The sequence below is a fragment of the Pleurodeles waltl genome, chromosome 4_2 (genome assembly GCF_031143425.1).
Source record: "Pleurodeles waltl isolate 20211129_DDA chromosome 4_2, aPleWal1.hap1.20221129, whole genome shotgun sequence".
Classification (NCBI taxonomy): domain Eukaryota; kingdom Metazoa; phylum Chordata; class Amphibia; order Caudata; family Salamandridae; genus Pleurodeles; species Pleurodeles waltl.
In genome coordinates, this window is record NC_090443.1 from 134064719 (window position 1) to 134084446 (window position 19728).

Here is a 19728-nt window from a genome sequence, read left to right on the forward strand (position 1 = left end):
AAAATGTTGACATATGCAAAAATGTACACCCAACCTGGGTAAAGTCGTAATCAAAGCTTGTCTTAAAAACTTATGTTCTCCTACTGTTGTTCAGATACGGGATGCTTGTTTGTGATTAAAATAAATAAACAAAAATAATAAACCAGAATTACCGCAAAGTGCTTGTTGTCCTTGCGAAGAAACGCCGATGCAAAGAAACTAAGAGAACTCCGAAGAACGAAGAGGGCTCCTTGATGTCCTCAGCGATGCGCAGAAACAACAGCTGAGGGAACGTAACTGAGCAACACAAACGTCTGTAGAGACGCGCCGTTGAAAGCGGAAGAGCGGCCTCTGACGACGTGATGTTACTAGGCAACCCAAGCGTACTTGGAGACATGCAGCTGCTAGCGGAGAATGGTCTCTGGTGACGTGACGTTGCTGGACAACCCAGGCTTCCCAATGACGTAGGAATCAACAATGGATGCGCTCGAGGGCCCACACGCTCGGACTTCAAATGCGCTTGTACGCATGTAACCAGTGCAGGACAGTGCGACTCAAAAGAAACCCCTTTTTTCCTTTCTCTTATTTTAGAACCAATTGCTCACCTTGAGAAGCACGAGGGAACGGAGAACAGGAGCTGGGCTGACATTCAAACGAATCTTCCTATGCGGTCTGCGTCAGGAATTAGCCGGTGGTGGATCAAATCTCTACCCCAATCCTGGTACCAAAATGTAGTATGGTGGTTGAAGCAAAAGGTGTGGAGAAAGAACTGCTATTCACACTCCTGTGTTGAATTTTGCAGTATCTTTATTAGAAAATCCACAACAGCCATCAGCAACCTAGCAGGTCTAGAGCCAGCCTCCAACTGCCAACCCACTAGGCTCTAGAACCCAAGGCACTGATGTAATACAGAGCACAGAGTACTTAAAGATACATTGAACTTAAAGGCAATAGTGCTAATAAATAAAAAAAAAAGGTATAAGAGTTAAACATGAGACATCATACATACAACTCATTAAGCCAAATATTACACATAAAAAAACACCCCTTTCCATTGCCGTCTCATCTTGACCCCCAATTTATGGGTTCCTTCACCCCCAGTTTATGGGTCAATGATTATATTTTTCCAGCAACGGAGAAAGCAATTAGCATACTGGAATTTAGGAGCGTTCCAAGACTGTGTATTGTGAATACCATTAGTAATCCAACGAACATTTATTAAGCGGTGTATGTTGGGAGTGGGGTGGGGTGTTTGGGCATAAAGAATCACTCTACGATGGGAATGTGGAGACTTCTGGAAAAAAAATCACTTTTGGGGTGGCATCTGATTGACCTTCTCCAGTAACGCAGTCATCTACTAACATTCAAAGATGGCTGCCACGTCGTCTTTAGTATGTAGACTGGAGGCGGGACGGGGTTGACGCGATCACGGAAACGGAAGTTCTGACTTCCGGGTGTGAAGAGAGACGAGAAAGCTAAAGATTAGAAGAATTTCCACCCTGGGGAAGGGATGAGGTGGGTAAATAGTTGCCTGAGATGTGAAAGAGTTAAAGACACATGGTTTTCAATCACCACGGAGTTGGGACGGAAAATCGCTTTGTCTGGGACTCTTTTTAGGTGACTGCGGTGTAATGGGTCTGGGTTGTCAGTGTGGTTGGGCCACTCGTGAGTTGCAGATGGTGAGAGACTTGGGGCACGTAGGCATTGATTTAGCTAATGAAAATTATGTAATCAGCTGTCCGAAGTATTTGCTTCCCGTTCGTAATTTTGTTTTTTGTTTTTTCTCTGCGCAAAAGCCCACTCTTTAAACCAGGAAATTAGGGTGTTTTGATTAAATAATAGGAGAATAGATTCTCCCCATCGATTTCTGTTGACGCAAAGACAATTCCAGTAGGGAAAGAGCTCCGATAAAGCCTTGTTGCCTTCCAAAATCGGGGGTCCCTTGGATCTGGTCTACTTGCATGTATGTTCCCCCCCCCTCTCAGGCCAGAGCAGCCCTTCCAAGTACCACGCATCGTGTGTTAGACAAACGCTTAATTATTTAAATACCGCATCCCAGTTGGGTCCGACATTTGTCTTACAGATTCCTTAATAAGCAGCCATCGCAGTCAGAGGCCCAAGTATGTTAATCTCCAAGCCCTTAGAACTGTTACCATTTACTTTCGCTTTAATGAGATGGCGAGATTTCTAGTCTATGTTTACCCCTGACCGTTGTTGTTTTTTGCCGTGCCACTCAGTCTCTTGCATTTTTTTAAAGATATGGTTCCTGATTAGAACGCTTGGACATTTATCATTGGAGAAATGCACAGTTTGACACTTAAAGAGAATACTTTTATGACTGAATGTAGACTGTAGTGACTCAACAGTGGATTGCTTCGTCTGGTTACCCACCGATCGGCGCGACTTGTATGGAACCCACACACACCAACAATTGTGCCTCCACCCACACATATCATTTTTCTCCTGGGCTCCGAGTCAATCAATGCATGGCTTGCACGTAAACTGCCTTCCTGTTCACCAATCTTTGGCTATCTTTAGCTGACAGTTGGAGTACTTTAAAGTAGCATACCCGGGGATAGCAATTCAGGCTATGTGGCTTTAATGAAGCAATGGGTCCTTGTTGTATGCCGATCTTACAAGCCAGAAAACAGTGCAGCAGAGGAGGCATGCAGCACCGAAATACTGAACTGGGCTTTGCTTCCAGACCGGAGTTCGGCAGTAAGCTATGAACAAGCATTTGCAATGCAACGGGTCTCGCATTTCTCTGAGTTAGAGCTATTAGCAGTTGTAAACGCCCAACCGGGTTTTTTTGCCACATTAAATGGAAAAAACGAGCGCGATAGCTCTGCTACAGTTCACTCGTAGTGAAACCTATAGTCAAAAGTGCAATTATCTAAGTAACCGCCAAAAGTGCAATTAACTATGTAACAGGGTCAATGTCATGCAAAACGCTCAACTTCTGCCAAGCGAGATCGCGCTGCGAAAAAAGATAAAAAGTAGCCCACAAACCGGATTGAAAACAGCGAGTCTTGTATGTTTTCAGTACTTTGTCGCTGCGCTCGAGGAGGGCTAACCACCAGAAAAGGCATGATGTATCCACGCCTTCCACTAATGAAAGCAAGCAGATTTTAAAAGGCAGGCCGACAAACCAATGAAAGACACTGACGTGACATGGACGGGGCTCCGAGCCCTTTTCTAACTACTAAAGCGTCTCGCAAGCGATACGCATGCAACGCAGGCTCGACCCTTCAAATGCATGTAGAGAGATGTGGTGAGTCCGTAGGGGAAACAACGCTTTGATAAATATTACATTGCCACCAGATGAACCCATAATACTCCAGTCCTAAAGTAAGCAGACTCTTTGATAGCACTACAGTATTATATTTATATAGCGCTACCAACCAAGTGATTTTAGTAAAGCCCCTAGTGTGCTTCACAGTGCTAGGATTCCTGCGCTGCTAGGGTGGTGAAGCTTAGTGTGTATTATATGGACGGACCTCAGTCACATTGCTACGAGGCAAGGCGTGGGGTTGTAGCATTAGCAGTCAGGCTAGGTTCCTGGCAGAACCCAGAAGTCGTTGTACTCCTGCTCAGCTCTAATGGTCTTTCAGACCATTTTGAGCCAAACATTTGTTGTGGAGGAAAGCACCTTTTCGACATCATGTATGGCTTGTGAGGCACCCTTTCCAATGAATGCTAAAAATGTTCACTGCATATGGTGCAACAACTGTGGATTCTAAAGCTGCTAAAATGCTTTGCTTAAAAAAAAAAAAAAAAAAAGATGCAAATGTACTGATAACGTTCTAGAGTACAAGTGCACTTGTTTTTGAAAGGCATTAGCAGCTGTTGACACACACCCTCTGCGACCTCCACCACTGTTCTTTAACTTTAAAGTGTATTTTACTTACGTTCACATAAATGTAACACGCTTACTGCAAATAAAGGCTTTTCAGCCAATAGCCCATATAAAAACCAAATCTTTAAGTACCAGATTCCAGGTTACTGTTGTGTTGATAAAAACAGTATTTTGATCTCACATGATGATGCGGACAGGTGCTTTACTTGACAGCTCAGCAGGGGGTAAACATATCCAGTCTTGCCTTGTTATGGCTTAATAATGTTGCTAAGGCAACGCCTAGCAATGAAAGCAGTGAATTGTACTTGCCTTGACTGGTGGTCACATCATTCTGTGATCCCAACACAAAATTAATTTCATGGCAGAAGTACAGCACCTTGATAGCTGCAGGTCCAGATGTTTGTAAAAAAAAAATATGTGCATATTTTAAATTTCTTCTGAGAATGAGAATGTCATTCATTTGGCATCTTTGTTTATAATACAGTATGTGTATTTGTATAGGGGGGTAACTTCATGAAATGTTTTCATGGTGGCTGTTTCTTCCACCTTCAGCCTGACCTGACTGTTTAACCAGGATCCCTTTCTATTTTGGGACTCATAGTTGTATTTTTGTCAGTAGCAGACTGGCTTGTAACACTACCATTATAGTGCCTGTTTGGCAAGCTGCCCTGGAAGCTTTGAAGTTGCTCAAACCATTCAGGGCTGGAATCCAGTGCAGCCCTAAGACATTTTGTCAGACCAGCCCTCATAGGCCGCATAGCAAGCGAGCCTGGCCACTACAATGGGGCTTGTATTAAATTTTAATGCATAGTAAATGATGACCATACATTGTACCAGGATATGGCAATGTTTATTGGGGTTCTTCAATGACCACCTCACCATCATCCTCTAACAGTACCTCTCATCTCTATTTGGATTCTCTCCCACATGTATTTCATTTGTTATATTGTGCCTCTCTTACCGGCTTAGGGTGTTGGAGCACTTTACATCTCACACACACATACAGAAATAGTGATTCATACATGTGTAAATCAGGATATAGCAAATGTTGACAAAGGGGACTACAAGGTGTAGGATTCTCATGTCATCCATACTGCCAGGCATTTTTTAACGAGTGCTTGATCTGAGGAAGCATAAACTCAGGATTCAGAATGTAATACAGTGGTTAGGTGAGACTTTACTAATAATTTATTCCTACCCAAAGAAAGCCCTTTTAAGTAAAAGTAAGATAATCAAAGACTGGGGGAAAAACATAACTTTCTAACCTTTACCAGGCGTTTTGCATGCAGCTGTATGATGGCAGTTCATAGCTCACTGTGCTAGATTCTGATTGTAACAAATGATCTGCACAGTAACAAGAAGACCTCTGTGACAAAAGTGGTATCCCACTGAGTTAGGCACATAAAATACTGTTCTCTGATCTGCATAGTACACATTCTTTGTAGCAGGCATATTAACCCTCTGCGTTACCTTAGATGAGTCAAAACTACCACTAGACAAAACCCTAATCTCTCTCCAGCAGGAACATTAATCACCTGAGTTATCCTGGCACTTTTATTCTTGCCTGTAAACTGTTGGATATACAAAGAACTCTGCAATGCTTTTAAAACTACTGCATTGCTACAAAAGTGACACCCCAGTAACAAAAGAGGCCCCCACCCTTCCTGCCTCCAGGGGAAACACCTAATGCCCAGTATAGCCTTTCCAGCCTTGGAACCATCCCAGTACCTTCCTGGCTGCTCTCATTAAAAAATAAACTATGGACTGAAGAGACCCAGAATGAAAGAAGGTTCAGTTAAAACTTGGCACTGGCTTGAGGTGTCACACAGGTGACATGGATCCACTTGGTCCATATAATTTGCAAATCATAAATAATGCCCTTTATTTATTACTCACTGCTTTGGGTATGAAATTTCTCAACTGACTTTGGTTAACCATATCTTCCCAGCTGTGAATTTTATTTTTCTCTAGTAGGTGCCAGACAGCATTGTAGTGATTAATAAATGCAGTTCGCAGCCTAACTTTGCACAAAGGGGATACTTTTTTATAATTTATTTCATTATATGAACATAATTGCTCTGTTTCACCTTAAAGAAAGTGTCACTCAAAGTGTCACACATAAGATGATAAAATCTCATACATAAGCACACTGAAAACATGGAAATGTCACACTTAACCACTTGGCAGCTATACAGTAGATTGTTGGTTCCTGACTAGTATTTTATGTAGCATAGAGTGACCAGACGGCTTTACGGCACAACTTAACCATTGCAGGTTATATCTGGGAGAGGTGGAGTGTTCAGGTGCTTGTGGGGCAGGCTGTAATTGGAAGTCCAGTGAATAGGAAGGACCTAGGGGACCCCCAAGTGTATTAAAAGTTTTTAAAATTGTCCAGGAGTATATCCGCCAGACATTCCATGGTCAAAGTCTGTCACAGCCTGGCATGCCATTGAGTAATCTATGGAGAAGCAGTTTTTTCCCCAAGCTGCTGCTAGTGCCATTTTACTGCTCCCAGACACAGCCAAATGATTTAATGATCCCTTGAGGGTTAGTGTTTAAGAGGATTTTCTAGTAGTCCTAAAAGGGTAAGTCTTGATGTAGCCGGCACAGGGTATAACAGAATCTCTTTAATTTGCATCAGAATCACAGGCCAGTAGGTGTGAATCGTGGGGCAATTCCACCAGATATGGCAGAAATCACCCAGCAACCTGCACCCCCTCCAACACATACCCGTTGTATTGAGGAACATTCTTTTGAGTTTGGTGGGATAAAGATACCATTCATATAAAACTTTGTAGTGAGCATCCCTCATCCTCATGGAATGATTAAACCTTAGGATATTGTGCAATAGTCACTGCCACTGATCGTCAGAAATTACCTCCTCGATTGAGTGGACCAAAATTCCATATTTCAGGGTTGAATATTAGGGATGCAAATAAGAATGAAATCAATCCCTTAGTTCCCATTGGCTTTCTAACAAACTTTTCGATTGTAGAGAGGTCCCTTGTGGCTGCTTCTCTCCTCTCAGGGTGCAGCACTCAATGTTTTGTGTATAGTGGTATTGCTCCTATAATGGTAACCCAAAATTCCATTGACAGTTTTCAAAGGTAAGAATTTCCCATCCATGAAATAAGTCCGAAACCAAAAGTCACCCTCCTTCCCTCCATTGATCGAAAGGTCCCTGGGAAAGCGCTAGTGGAAAGGCTGGGTTAAATTGAATGGGTGTAAACGATGAGGAAAATGTAGCCCAGGCCGTGGAGCGATTCACGCCATCCCAGATATAAAGAGTTGTTTTTGTAGGGGTGCTTGAATGCGCAGTGATGGGTCGTTCTGCTTTGGGTTTCCATAGTAAATCCCAAATGTATCAGCCAACCACTGTGCGATCCACATGGAGCCACTGTTTATCGGACTAATTCAGCGACCACTCCATTATCACTCTCAGTTGTACTGCTTTAGAAAAAGAGAGTCTGGAAGTACGAGCCCTCCTGCAGAGTTACACATCCAGAGTACTCTATAGGGAAGCCTGGCTCTGCGGTGCTGACAAATAAACTCACTCGAGAGTGAGTGGCTTCGAGGAAAAGGTCTCTCTCATTTGTAATTGGGAGGCCTTGGAATAAATGTAAGAAACAAGGTAATACCATCATCTTAATAGCGTGAATACGCCCAAGCCACGACAGATAAAGAGGAGCCCATTGCTTAAGATCTGCCTTAAGTTGCTGGAGCAACAGGGGGTAGGTGGAAGTAATTTTAATACCAAGATAAGTAAGGTCCTTCTTGAACCAGTGAAACAGTGTAGTGAGGGCTAATGCCTGAATCTCAGCTGAAGGGAGGGTTAAATTGAGAAGGTATGACTTGGAAAGATTGATGGAGTATCCAGATACCCCCTCAAGCCTAGCCAACTCTCGCTGCGAAGCTACAAGGGAGGTCGCTGGAGATGTCAAGGACAATAGAACGTCATCTGCAAATAAATATATATTTATGGGTAAGGGACCCAAAGGGAAAACCCTGGATCTCCCCTCCTGCCACACCCTCGTAGCCAGAGGTTCTGTGCTTAGAGCAAACAGAAGAGGGGGAAAGCGAGCACCCTTGGGGTGTGCCTCTCTCTAAGTGGAAGGTATCTGAGCCTACTCCATTTACCAAACCCGCAAGAAGAAATTAGTGTAGTTGTGATTAATTTATCAATTATGTCCAAACGTTTCATAGTCTGGAAGAGGAAAGCCCAATCTACACAGTCAAATGCCTTTTCAGCATCCAGCGCTACATAGATTGCTGGAATGCTTTTTATTTTAGTGGCCTTTTCCACCAGGTGAATTACCCGACACAAGTTGTCAGGAGTTTGCCTCCCACTGATAAACCCAGACTGGGCTGGATGAATAAGGTCCAGCAGAACTTCCTCAAGTCTAGTTGCAAGTATCTTAGTGTACAGTTTGATATCTAGATTTAGAAGAGCAATGGGTCTAAATGAAGTGCAACAGTATGGGTCTTCCCCAGTTTCGGAAGGACAGATTGACTGTGTAGCTCTACAGTCTGTGGCTATGTGGTTAAACAGTTTAGTCACATGTTTTGCCAGTTCTGAGCTGAAGGTTTTATAGAATTGGGCTGTGAAAACATCTGGCCAGAGTGATTTGTGAAGTTTAAGAGTGGGTATGGCCTTCCAGACCGCATCTTGCTCAATGAGGCCTCTTAGAGCTTCGCTTTGGTCGTCGGTGACCTGTGTAAGAGTGACTTGCTGGAGGTAGTGTAGTTGATATGCTGTCTCCAGCATATCAGCTGTATAAAGCCACTTGTAAAAATCTTTGAAAGCTTTTGCTTTATCCACCTATGTCTTTGCCACATCTCTATTTTCCAGATTGATGTGACTTATATATTCTTTTTCCTGTTTAACACTCAATTGTCGTGCCAACCGGATTCCTATCTTATTTCCTCGGGTGTATGTCCTATGTTTAAGCCGTGGCAAGGGAAACTCTATCCCTTTACTATAGATTGAGTTCATTTTCCCTCTGAGAGCCGTAATTTTCATTTGGGCATGGAATGAAGGGGATTCTTTATGGGCCTGTTCAGCCAACAACATGTCCCTCTCTAGTGACAACCATTTTTTTTTTTTTTTGCTTGGACAGAGTGGACATAAGTGAAATGCATTTCCTTTTGATGCCAGCCTTAAAGGCGTCCCAATTGTTAGTCAAATCAGTGACTTGGGGGTAATTTAAATCGAAAAATTCCCTAATGATTTTTCACAGTTCTTTCCTAAATAGGTGGTCTCATACTGAGGGGCTGGGAAAGAACCACATATGATATTTAGAAGTGGGGAGAGAACACTCCAATGTCAACTCTATAGGGGCATGATCTTAAAGAGCTATGGGGTCGAATTCTGAATTCAGGATAGAGTGTTTGAGAGATTGACTAATAAATACATGGTCAAGCCGAGAGTAAGTGCGGTGGAAATGGGGAAAAAAGTGTAGTCCCTGGTTTGTTCTGGATGGATGCGTCTCCATGCATCTGAGTCCTTTCTCCTGTACTGTTCTTTCCAAGGTGTTAGAGATATTCCCAGTGTGCGCATGAGTTGGGTGAGAGCTTATGAAAGTCTTGGTTCCAGGTTAGGTAAAAAACCCACATTAGAATAATCTTTCCCTCAGCAAATTCCCCCACCTGCATAAGGCAGGATTGTGTGAAGGTCGCTTGTGCTGTATTCGGGGCATAGTCAGTGGCTATTGTGCAAGGACGGCCTTCTATACTCCCCATTACCATCAAGAATCTTCCCTCCCTATCTGATCTATGACTAGAGGGTTGGAAGTTATGGGAGGAGTAGAAGAGAATAGCTACCCCATTATGTTTGGTGGTGTGAGAAGATTTATAAGATCATAGGGTAGGATTTATAGCGTAATCTGTGATCTTCACCACGCTTGAGATGAGTCTCTTGTAAGGCCACTATAGTGTACCTTGCGTCCAAGATGTATTGCCATAATTTATGACACTTGGCATGAGAGTTTAGGTCTCTCAAATTCCATGTCAGTATTGATAATACCATGAAAATATGTTACAGACATGCATAGTCTCCATTTCCTCAATTCTCCTTTCCCTTGCCTGCCTCCCCATCCCCCAGCAGAGAAAGAAGTACCTGACTTCGAATCTCCACTCTCGAAATTCTCTATAAAGGGACACTCATGGAAAACAAGTATAAACAACAAATTTTACCTCTTGGGAATATAAATCTCTTTAAAGAATAAAACTTGACATAACATTGTGACATTTGCAGGCGTTAAGGTAATTTATCGCCTAAGCATATACAACTGAAGCAAGTGGAGTCGAGGCGTTGTTACATCAATATGACATCATACTATGAAACGACAGCGCCCTGTAAAGGAAGAGACAAAGGTACTATGCACTCTAGGAACACAGTGAAAACACCTGGGCCCAATAGGACCTGCTGGTTCAAGTAATGGCAACAGTGACCCACGTGGGGTGAACAATGCAAAGGATACCATCAAGGCAAAGGTGGTGAAGTTTAGCTGAAGTTTATGAAGGGCCAGAGTTCCTTTGGCTCATCTCCTTCCCTGCAGTCTCAGGCATCTTTCGGGGAGCCAAGAACCTTTATCCGTTCTCGCAGAGGGACCAGCAGTCGATGCCTCTCCGGGTCCGTCCGCGGTATTGCAGACCGAAGGCAGTAGTCCTAGGAGAGTCGCTGCTTCCATGAACTCTGTAAAATTATGGATTTATTTTGGTAAGCGAAGGCAAGGCCGACTGGAAAGGTCCACCTATACCTAACATTTTCCTCACAAAGTTTGTCTGTGACTGGTTGTTTTGCTTTCACTAATGACCGAGCTGAAAACAATCTCTGTAATGCACTTCTTAGTTTAAAGAAGACATTTATTATTACTTCACCACGAGGTTCCTGAGAGAAGAGATTAGTAGGTTGGAGGCACACGATCAAAAATAGTCACAGCAATGAAAGGAAAATATATCAAAGTGATTCTCTATTGCAGTGTACACAGCAAAAATATGTGATTATATTATTGCATAACTTCAAAGAATAAAAGTCAAAATTCATCACCGTAGTAGGGCCCACCAAAATGCTTCATCTTTCTCATGCCAGCAAGAAGAACAACTCCTGTTCAATTGCAAGAAAGAGATTTTCCACCCCCACGGGATAACGTCAGGCAGCTAGCGCTCACTCCTGACTGAAGTCTCGGAATTCCACGCTACTGAGCAGAGTCATCTTTTTTTATATCTTTGAATAGAGAACTTTCTAGAAATCCCCCCACATAGTGGAGAATTATAAAAAAAAAAATGCTGGCTAGTGTAGGTCAGAGTTAGGGAAAAAAACAAGCGTCGGAGGTTGGCCAGGTATCCAAGGCCCGTTCCTTCTCAAGGCTGACAACAGCGGAAAAACACAAAATATGCGCTCCCTTATCATGCTCGGGTTCGGTGAGAGAAAAACACCAACTTAGTTTACCATGTGGAAAAACACAGCTCATCTGCAATGTCTCAACTGCAATGTCTAACGCCACGATAAAGCCAAAAGGCAGCTAAACTGAATGTCTAATGCCACGTTAAAGCCAATAGGCAGCTAAACCGAATACAGAATGTAATGTGCTACTGGTGAACATTGAACAACTAATATGCGCAGTGGTGAAACACAAAGTCAGTGGTCAAACACAATTATTTTCATAACACTGGTCTGAACTGGAGCCTTCTTGCAAGAGTGGCTGGTGCAATGTCCAGTATAGGGAGTATGTTGCCCCCTTCGGAGGAAACGTGTGTTCACCTTCTGGGCCGCTCATAAGATTGCTTCTTTCACCTTGAAAGAGTGCAATTTTGCCAGGTCATCTCGAGGCTGCCCTCCTTAGCTCATCATCTGTGGGCCTACACAAAGGACCGCTTCAGTTTACTTTAAACCCGAACATCACCCAGGAGCTCCACGAACAAGCCAGTCACAAATGCTTCAAGCTCTGTAGTTCCTGAACCATCTTACAGGTTCCTGAGATGGACATGGTCTTTTAAAGAGCAGTTTTCAAGGTCGGGTCATTTCAGACTTGTAGTTTGCAGGTATTCCAGAAGTTGAAGTGAAGAGCCCTCCAGTTTTTCTAAGCGGTGATCTAGGAATTGGCATTTAGTTTCCAGGTCCAGCGTGTGTAGCCCCACTGAGTCAACATCTTGTTGCAGCGTTGAGAGTCTGGTTGTGAGTTCGGAGCGGAGTGTGTCCAAAGCATTGGTCATGTTGGACTTCAGTTCCTCCTGAAGCTCACTTTTGAAGTCCTGCAACAAGGCCAGTAGGTCTTCCTTTGGCAGCACCATGGCGTTGTCCCCCCGGGGGGTGGGGTTGTGCTTCTTGAGATTCCACCAGTTGAAAGTAGCTGGGCACCCTGTTATTCTGTGTTTTCTTTTTTTTTAGGCAACATCTAGGTTGAAAGCAGAGGTTCAAGCTCACATATTTAGGAACAGCGTAGCCTTAGGTGCTGTTTAATTGCATATTGGATCACTAGTCATAAGCTTCCTCGTTGCATGTCCTTCCCCGTGTTGGGTAAACAGTTTGAAGTTCGCCCTATACAATGAATTCACCACGGCTACCCTCAAAGAAAAATCTTGAAAATGTGGGTGTGCACAGTCTGTGTCTTTGTTTTATCTAGTAAAGGAGTTGTGGGGGCTTACCCTGCTAGAGCCCCTTTACAAAGTCAGCACACTCATATCGGGCGGCATCTTCCCAGTCTGAACAGAAGTGATTTCCATGGTCCCCCTAGCAGCACAGAGGGCTACAATCCGTATGTTGTCTCCCAAGAAGACCTATAGGCAGCTAGGTGATGGGAGGAGAGGCACGTGGTCAAGGTTTCATGAGCCCGTGAGAAGTCCCAAAGAACGCGGGGCTTACATGCTGTGGACAATGAAGTTGCTCATGATAAACCAATGTGGAGTCCCAAAGAGCTCGGGGCTTGAGTGTTGTGGGCGCTGAGGTCTCTCACAAGCTCTTTTCCGACCGGAGCTCCCTTGTGCCCACCATGTTTAGGTCAGGTAGATATGTCCTTATCTACTAACGGGACAGCGAAGAGGATCTGCGCGCCCCACCCTCCCCCCCCCACACACACAAGTATGTCTTGCCGCCATTATATGGTGGAGGGTGGAAATAACTGCCCAACCCCAGGTGGAAAACTGCGCCTCCATTCAATGGCAACTAAGAAGAGGCATAAGGGCGGGACAGTCGTGTTGAAGGCCAGCACAGGTCCAGACTGCAAAAGAGTGTTGCGCAAAGTCTTTAGATATCTACCCTGGACCCTTTGAAATCTTTGGACAAATCTCTTCCCCTTGTCAGTGTCATGGATGCTTGGTAATTCCTGCCGCCTCGGATTACTTCAGGAATGCAGCAGAGTTTGGGTGAAATAACTCCATTCGGCCATGTTGGCCTGTCATGCCCCCTACCCCCAGATTTTAATTTCAAATAGGCTTTGTTTAGTAAAATGTATATTACAGACTTAGCAAACAAATTAATGGCTTTCTGCATGCTGCTGTTCTTGCTAGCAAACTTAAACCTCAGTTCTGGTATGCCGTTAGAAATGTTTGCATTTTCCTTCATGTACATTTCTTAGAATGTGATGGGTACAGGGGTTTATTTAATTCTGTCCTCAGATTATTTCACATGAATTTAAATATAAAGGCCAAACAAACATTACATTGGGCACAGTTCGTTCAGAGTTCATGCTGAAAAGCAATTATTTAATTTCACCTCCACAGGTTGTTGAATCCCTGTACCCTATTGCCCAGGACATATTATTTGTTAGCCAGGACCACACATTTTGATGTTTTTCGTGTGCACTGGACAGGTGTGCCTAACTCATGTTCCAAGAGGACTTTGGCTGCCAGATTACACTACCACAGTTTGGATCTGTGAAAGGAGATTATCTGAAACTAAGCCAAGGTTTGTGTATATATAAATTAAAGTTGGTCAAACTTGCACACATGATTAATTAATGTAAAGCATTTAGCATTTGGGTGAGCAGTCTTAAGAAAATATTGCAGCTCAGCTTGGTTCCAGTAATAAAACGGGTACAACAAGCTTGAGTGAATTGATAATTTGTGTCTGTAATGTTCCGAGATTGCTACATAGTTATGTGCAAATTAATGCTTAGCATGAAAACTAGATTACTGGTTGCTTACTATCAAAATACAGTGTACATCAAATACATTTACAGTTTGAGAAAACATTTTAAGTAAACTTGTGTGATTATAAATACCCATTTTGTGAGGCATAATCTAGTAAAACATGTTTGATGCATGCCAGTATTTGGAAAAAATATTAAATATAGAGAAATAACCTAAAACCTTTATGGCCAACTTGAACATAACATAGGAGCCTGATTCTTGAAGAAAGTCACGATAGTGCACCAGTTGGTATATGTTCTTTCATTGGTTCAGACTTACTACTTTGAGGAATTCACAAACGTTTATAGGAGGCGTCCTGGGATCTGTAGTCCTAGGAAACTATTGTGAATTCCATTTTGCATGAGCAAATGTGTAAAGGTGCTGGGCAAAATTGAGTAGCTTTATTCACTCAGTGGACATGGAGTTCACAGGAACTAAGACTTCTATGTGCATTTTGCGTAAATTTTGCATTTGCAATAAAATCTGTTGTTCGCATGTTGCTAAATTTGTTGGACTATTAGCAACAAAAAAAGGATGCAGATGCCCATCAAAATTCAGAACCTGGAAAAAAGAATATGTTGCACATGTGACATAATTATCACATATCTACTCTGCAATAAATATATGCACCAGGCAAAAAGAGGTCGACAAAAAATGTGTGGCTTTGTAATGGCATAAAACTCTGCAAGGAGTTGTATGAAACATTACGCTTGCTTAATAAAAACTCAGCTGAGCCCTAAAATACACCGTATATTTGTTCACATGAAGGCCTGTGTGAGCTTGCAGAGTCACTTTCCCTACACCACGTTTTTCCACCCTGGAGAAAGTTTTAGTTCCAACTTTGTCAGGAGTAAATTTCCAACCTTTTTGCAGTCTGGTTAAAGATTGGAAAGAACGTGGGGAATGCCCTTAAATATGTTAGTTTGTGAGGCTGCGAAAACTTACAGGACATGCCAAACCTGGAACTACTGCGTCATTCCTATTTCTGGCTGTTGTTTGTTGATTCGCAGAGTGGTGGTAAAATCAGAGCCATGCTATAAATCAAATTCTGACAAATCCTAACATAACTAGGTTATTATCCAAACTATTACCAGAGCTCTGATATAATAACTCTGCCCTAATTTGTCACCACACTGCATCATACCAAAGTGCAAGTAGATTTGTAACTGGACAGGTAGATTTCTGAAGCATCCTGTTCGCTTGACAAGTTGATGCTTTATTGAATAACACACCCCTGCCTCCAACTGATAGTCTACACCCGAATTTCCAATCAGTGTTCTCAAGTTTGCCTGTTATGATTCTCGCATTTATATGACATGCATTCTGCCTTGCATCACTAATGGGGTCTGGCACTTTATAAGGTTGGTCTTGAGGATTCTATGGCATACTAGAGTCTGGCTGGGTGCAGATTGGGATTATTCCCAGCTTTTTTCACAGGAACTCACTAGTGGGGTACCCGTTCTTATAAAAATTTATATTTTTTTGATTCCAAGTCAAATGTACAAAGAAGAAATCTTGACAAATCGTTTGAAGGGCCGAAGTCTTGGTTTTGGACAGATTTACATCAGTTGCTTTACATCAATCAAGAAAACTTAAATACTAGTCTTGTTAATTGTCTGTTTTTAAATATATAATCTCATCATCAAGAATTAGCGCACTTATTACCTTAATCAGCTTCGACAATATAGTCACATAACCACGAGCCTCCAGCTGCACTTCATACATTAAGAAACATACACTGATCTCCAATTTGTATTTATACATGCTGGCACATGGATGTTTGGGGTTTAAGTTGGTCATTGAGTTGGGCGGATGTCTCTCAAATGGCAGAGGTTCGGGGCTAAGGTGTGGCACATGAGTTGTTTTAGTGGTAAGTGGTGGGACGCTTTGAGATAGCAATGACTGAACTCTGAAGTGACAAAGGGTGGGGGACTCAGGAATAACACATGGTGCAGGACTCACAAGGGACAGATGCCAGGAGGCATCATAGCAGCAAATGCAGTGGTTCCCGTTGTGGTAAAGGGGTATGGGATTCTGGGATTGAAGGGGGTGGGAACTCCTTGGTGAAACGGAATGGGAAAATCGAGGTGGGGACTCTGGAAAGTATTATACTGGGGTGGATCATTGCAAATGTGGGCTTTCAGATTACTGAGTGTGGTAGTTCTAAGATGGAGGGACTTTGTTTGAATAAGTCGGGGTATCTCTTTGGTTGTAGAGGAGGTGACACGTTGGTGATCCATTGTGTAACTCAGGTAGCAGAATGTGAGGATACTGAGGAGGCAGACGTCAAAGGACTAAAGGGTGAAAGACAGTGGGATACTTTGGTAATGTGGAGCCTGTGAGTGGTAAAAGGTGAAGACAAAGGTTGAAGCTAAATGGATTGGCAGAAGAGAGGTGACTGGGGCCTAGCGTGAAGTGTCATAAGATATTGTCTTTGGAGTGGCAGATGATGAAAGTTCTAAGGTAGGGGACACTGGAAAAGCAGTGGGCCCATGCCAGTTTGTTGTTCGAGGATGAATGGACTCAAATGCAGATTGTGGGAGAGAGCGGCCTGTTCTGGGTTGGTAGAAGCTTGAGTGATTTGTGGTGGCAGAAACTCTTGGGATAGGGATCCTTGGGTGGCAGAGGATTCTGGTATCACGGTGGAGATGTCTGAGTGTCAGATGGTGAAAGTCTATGGGATGGCACAGGGTGAGGTTGCCCTGGCGATGGGTACTTGAGAGTGTTTTGAGAATCAGTTGCTTTGTTGTGGGTTGAGCTGGCTAATGTAAAAGTGGTGGAAAAAGGATCAAGTGTAAAAGAGGGTATTTGGCAGTGACTGGAGATTCTGCACTATTGAGAGCTCAAACTGAGGCGGTAACATTTCAGTTATTGGTGTTGGGAAAACCTCAGTAAGATGTTATAGTCATTCAGATAAAGTATGACTCTGGGATGTAAATGCTTGTGGAATTTTCAGATAGGACTGGATTTGGTAAGTAGGAATGGAAGCAGAGGAGAAATGATAGCCAAGAACCAGAATGAGGCTAAAGGACCATTAATGCAGTAAACATTTTCGTAGTAACACTTTATCTTGTCTTTTTTGCCTCATAGAGACGAATAGCTGCAGGACGTGCAGAATGTGGGTGTGAAACAGGATGCTCATCACTGCTTACATCGCCTTTGTGGCCCTGCTTGCACTATGTGTGGGCTTGGAACTGTCTGCTTGCAGGTCCAAAGTGTCAAGCAAAACCTGCACTAACCCTGCATTCCTGAAGTTTCAGGTGGACTACTATCAAGTGTACTTCTTAGCTCTTGCTGCAGACTGGCTGCAGGGTCCCTACCTCTACAAACTCTACCAGCACTACCACTTCTTAGAAGGTCAAATTGCCATCATCTACGTGTGCGGTTTTGCCTCCAGTGTGATCTTCGGGCTCTTTTCCACCTGCTTGGCCGACAGGCTAGGACGTAAGAAATCCTGCATTCTCTTTTCCCTGACCTATTCCATCTGCTGCATTACAAAGCTCTCAACTGACTATTTTGTTCTCATTGTTGGGCGGATCCTTGGGGGCCTGTCCACCGCCCTTCTTTTTACTGCTTTTGAGGCTTGGTATGTTCATGAGCATGTGGAGAAGCATGATTTTCCACCAGAATGGGTCGCAGATACCTTCACTCGGGCCTCAGTTTGGAACAGCGTGATCGCTATTAACGCTGGGGTGGTAGCAAATATCTGTGCTGAATGGCTCGGCTTTGGTCCGGTATCCCCCTTCATGGTCTCCATCCCTTTCCTGGCTCTGGTTGGTGTTTTTCTCATGAAGAACTGGGATGAGAATTATGGGAGGAAAAGCTCATTTTCCCGATCCTGCATGGACGGCCTCAGGTGTCTGTTGGCAGACAGACGAATACTTCTTTTGGGAACCATCCAGGCCTTATTCGAGAGCGTCATTTATATTTTTATTTTTCTTTGGACTCCTGTGCTCGACCCCTATGGCGCACCTCTGGGAATTGTCTTCTCCAGTTTCATGGCAGCAAGTATGATTGGAGGCTCCCTATACCGAGTGGCAACTTCCAAGAAGTACCACTTGCAGCCCATCCACATTTTATCTCTTTCAGTCCTTATGGTCTTTTTCTCTCTCTTCATGCTGACTTTCTCCACTTACCCGGGTCAGGAAAACCCATCAGAATCTTTCCTGGCTTTTCTGCTCATTGAGTTAGCCTGCGGGCTCTACTTCCCCTCCATGGGCTTTCTCCGTCAGAAGGTCATTCCAGAAAAGGACCAGGTGGGTGTGTTGAATTGGTTCAGAGTGCCCCTGAACCTGCTGGCATGCCTGGGCATGCTCATCCTTTATGACAGCGACAACAAGACTGGCACCAGGAACATGTTCAGCATCTGTGCCATGCTGATGGTGATGGCCCTGCTGGCAGTTGTTAGACTTTTCACAGTGGTGCGGAACGATGCTGAGCTGCGGGTGACACCTACCTCCGGGGAGCTCCAGCCTGCACCAGAATCCCAAGTTCCAGAGATCTAGGCATACCTCGCAAAGGTAACAAAGTACTTCTGGGACACTAAATAAGCCCAGTTAATGATAGGTGCAGGCGATTAAGGAGCCACAGACTTTTCACCCTTGGGTAATAAAGACTTAAATGGATGTTTTCTGTTCTTGCATTTTGTGGTTCTTTAATGCATAATGCTTTTGAGGAAGGTACACATCTCTGGCAAGATTTCCTCTCTCATCTCCTGGTGCCATGCAGCAGTGCAATAAAGTATATGCTAGATGTAAGCGTGACATACTTCTTTTCACACAACACTTAAAAAATACAGTTTCTGTAGTTACACATTGCTTTATTGTTTCTTAACCCTCATCAAAATTCTACTTGATCTCAGATTTAAAATATGGTATACAGAGGTGCTAAAAAAAAAAACTGAAGAACAAACACCAATAAGCTTTTTTTAAGTTTTCTCACACTTGAGTCTCACCTCTGCATCTTGTCTCGGTGTGATTAGCATGTCATGCCCTATTCTGATAATAAGTGTAACTTCTTAGTAAAAAGCCGCCTCCCCCTAATAATGATAGCCTTTGGCTTCGAAAGTAAACTAGGACACAATGCATAGAACCTTTACTTTTTTCCTCTTTTTCGTTTCCATTTGTTGGTCTTCCCTCTCTCTCCCTAATTTGCCACTTTTGCACTGACTATCACCTGTGTTTATTTAGGGAGTAACCCCGAAGAGATATACTGTGGTGATGGCTTCTTGGGACCTTACCAAGAGCTGGAACTTGCTGAGATCCAAACCTGCGAGATGTGAGAAGTATCCGGCGACCATTGAAATAAATGGGATTAGAGGTGTTTGTCCTAGTGCTAGGATGCTGGCAGGGAGCTAGTGGGGGGCTCGTAAGTGTAGGGCACATTGGGAAGGTAGGCTTAGTCCTTGCGCCTAAGGCCTGCTGAGAACTGAGGGCCAGTAGAGCCACACTGAGGCAAGAAGATGAGGTGTGGGTAGACAGAGACGTGACCCTTGGCAGACACACGCTTCAGGTTTTCCTAGACTTCACCATGGCAATTCAGGTGGTGTGGCGTGAATATTTGCCCCGAAAAAGAAACCTCCAGCAAGCTGAAATTGTGCATGCAATGCTGTACCCAGCACGCCTAAAATCACAGTACGAGTAAGGCAGCATATTTTCATGAGCCCTAGCAGATACCGCTGTGCTTAAAAAAGGAAAACTTGCTGAACTCGAACCAAAGAATACGTCCAGCTGCATGCCTTCTATCAGCAACTAACAGTGACATTG

At 43.6% G+C, this 19728-nt stretch overlaps 1 protein-coding gene across 2 annotated transcripts; it reads left to right on the forward strand.

The window, feature by feature from the left end:
- The first annotated feature begins 1391 nt into the window (after positions 1-1391).
- On the forward strand, positions 1392-18588 carry MFSD5 (major facilitator superfamily domain containing 5). Of its 2 annotated transcripts, none has more exons than XM_069230949.1 (2): positions 1392-1494; positions 17054-18588. In XM_069230949.1, the coding sequence occupies exon 2, from the start codon at positions 17098-17100 to the stop codon at positions 18466-18468; it is 1371 nt and encodes a 456-aa protein (XP_069087050.1). In that variant the 5' UTR covers positions 1392-1494; positions 17054-17097; the 3' UTR covers positions 18469-18588. The 2 variants fall into 2 exon arrangements, with proteins under 2 accessions (XP_069087050.1, XP_069087051.1); XM_069230950.1 differs by having other exon boundaries at positions 1488-1596.
- Positions 18589-19728: the final 1140 nt, after the last annotated feature.

What these genes read in the sequence shown, in the direction of transcription:
- MFSD5 (XM_069230949.1), top strand. Translation starts at nt 17,098, where the DNA reads ATGCTCATCACTGCTTACATCGCCTTTGTGGCCCTGCTTGCACTATGT.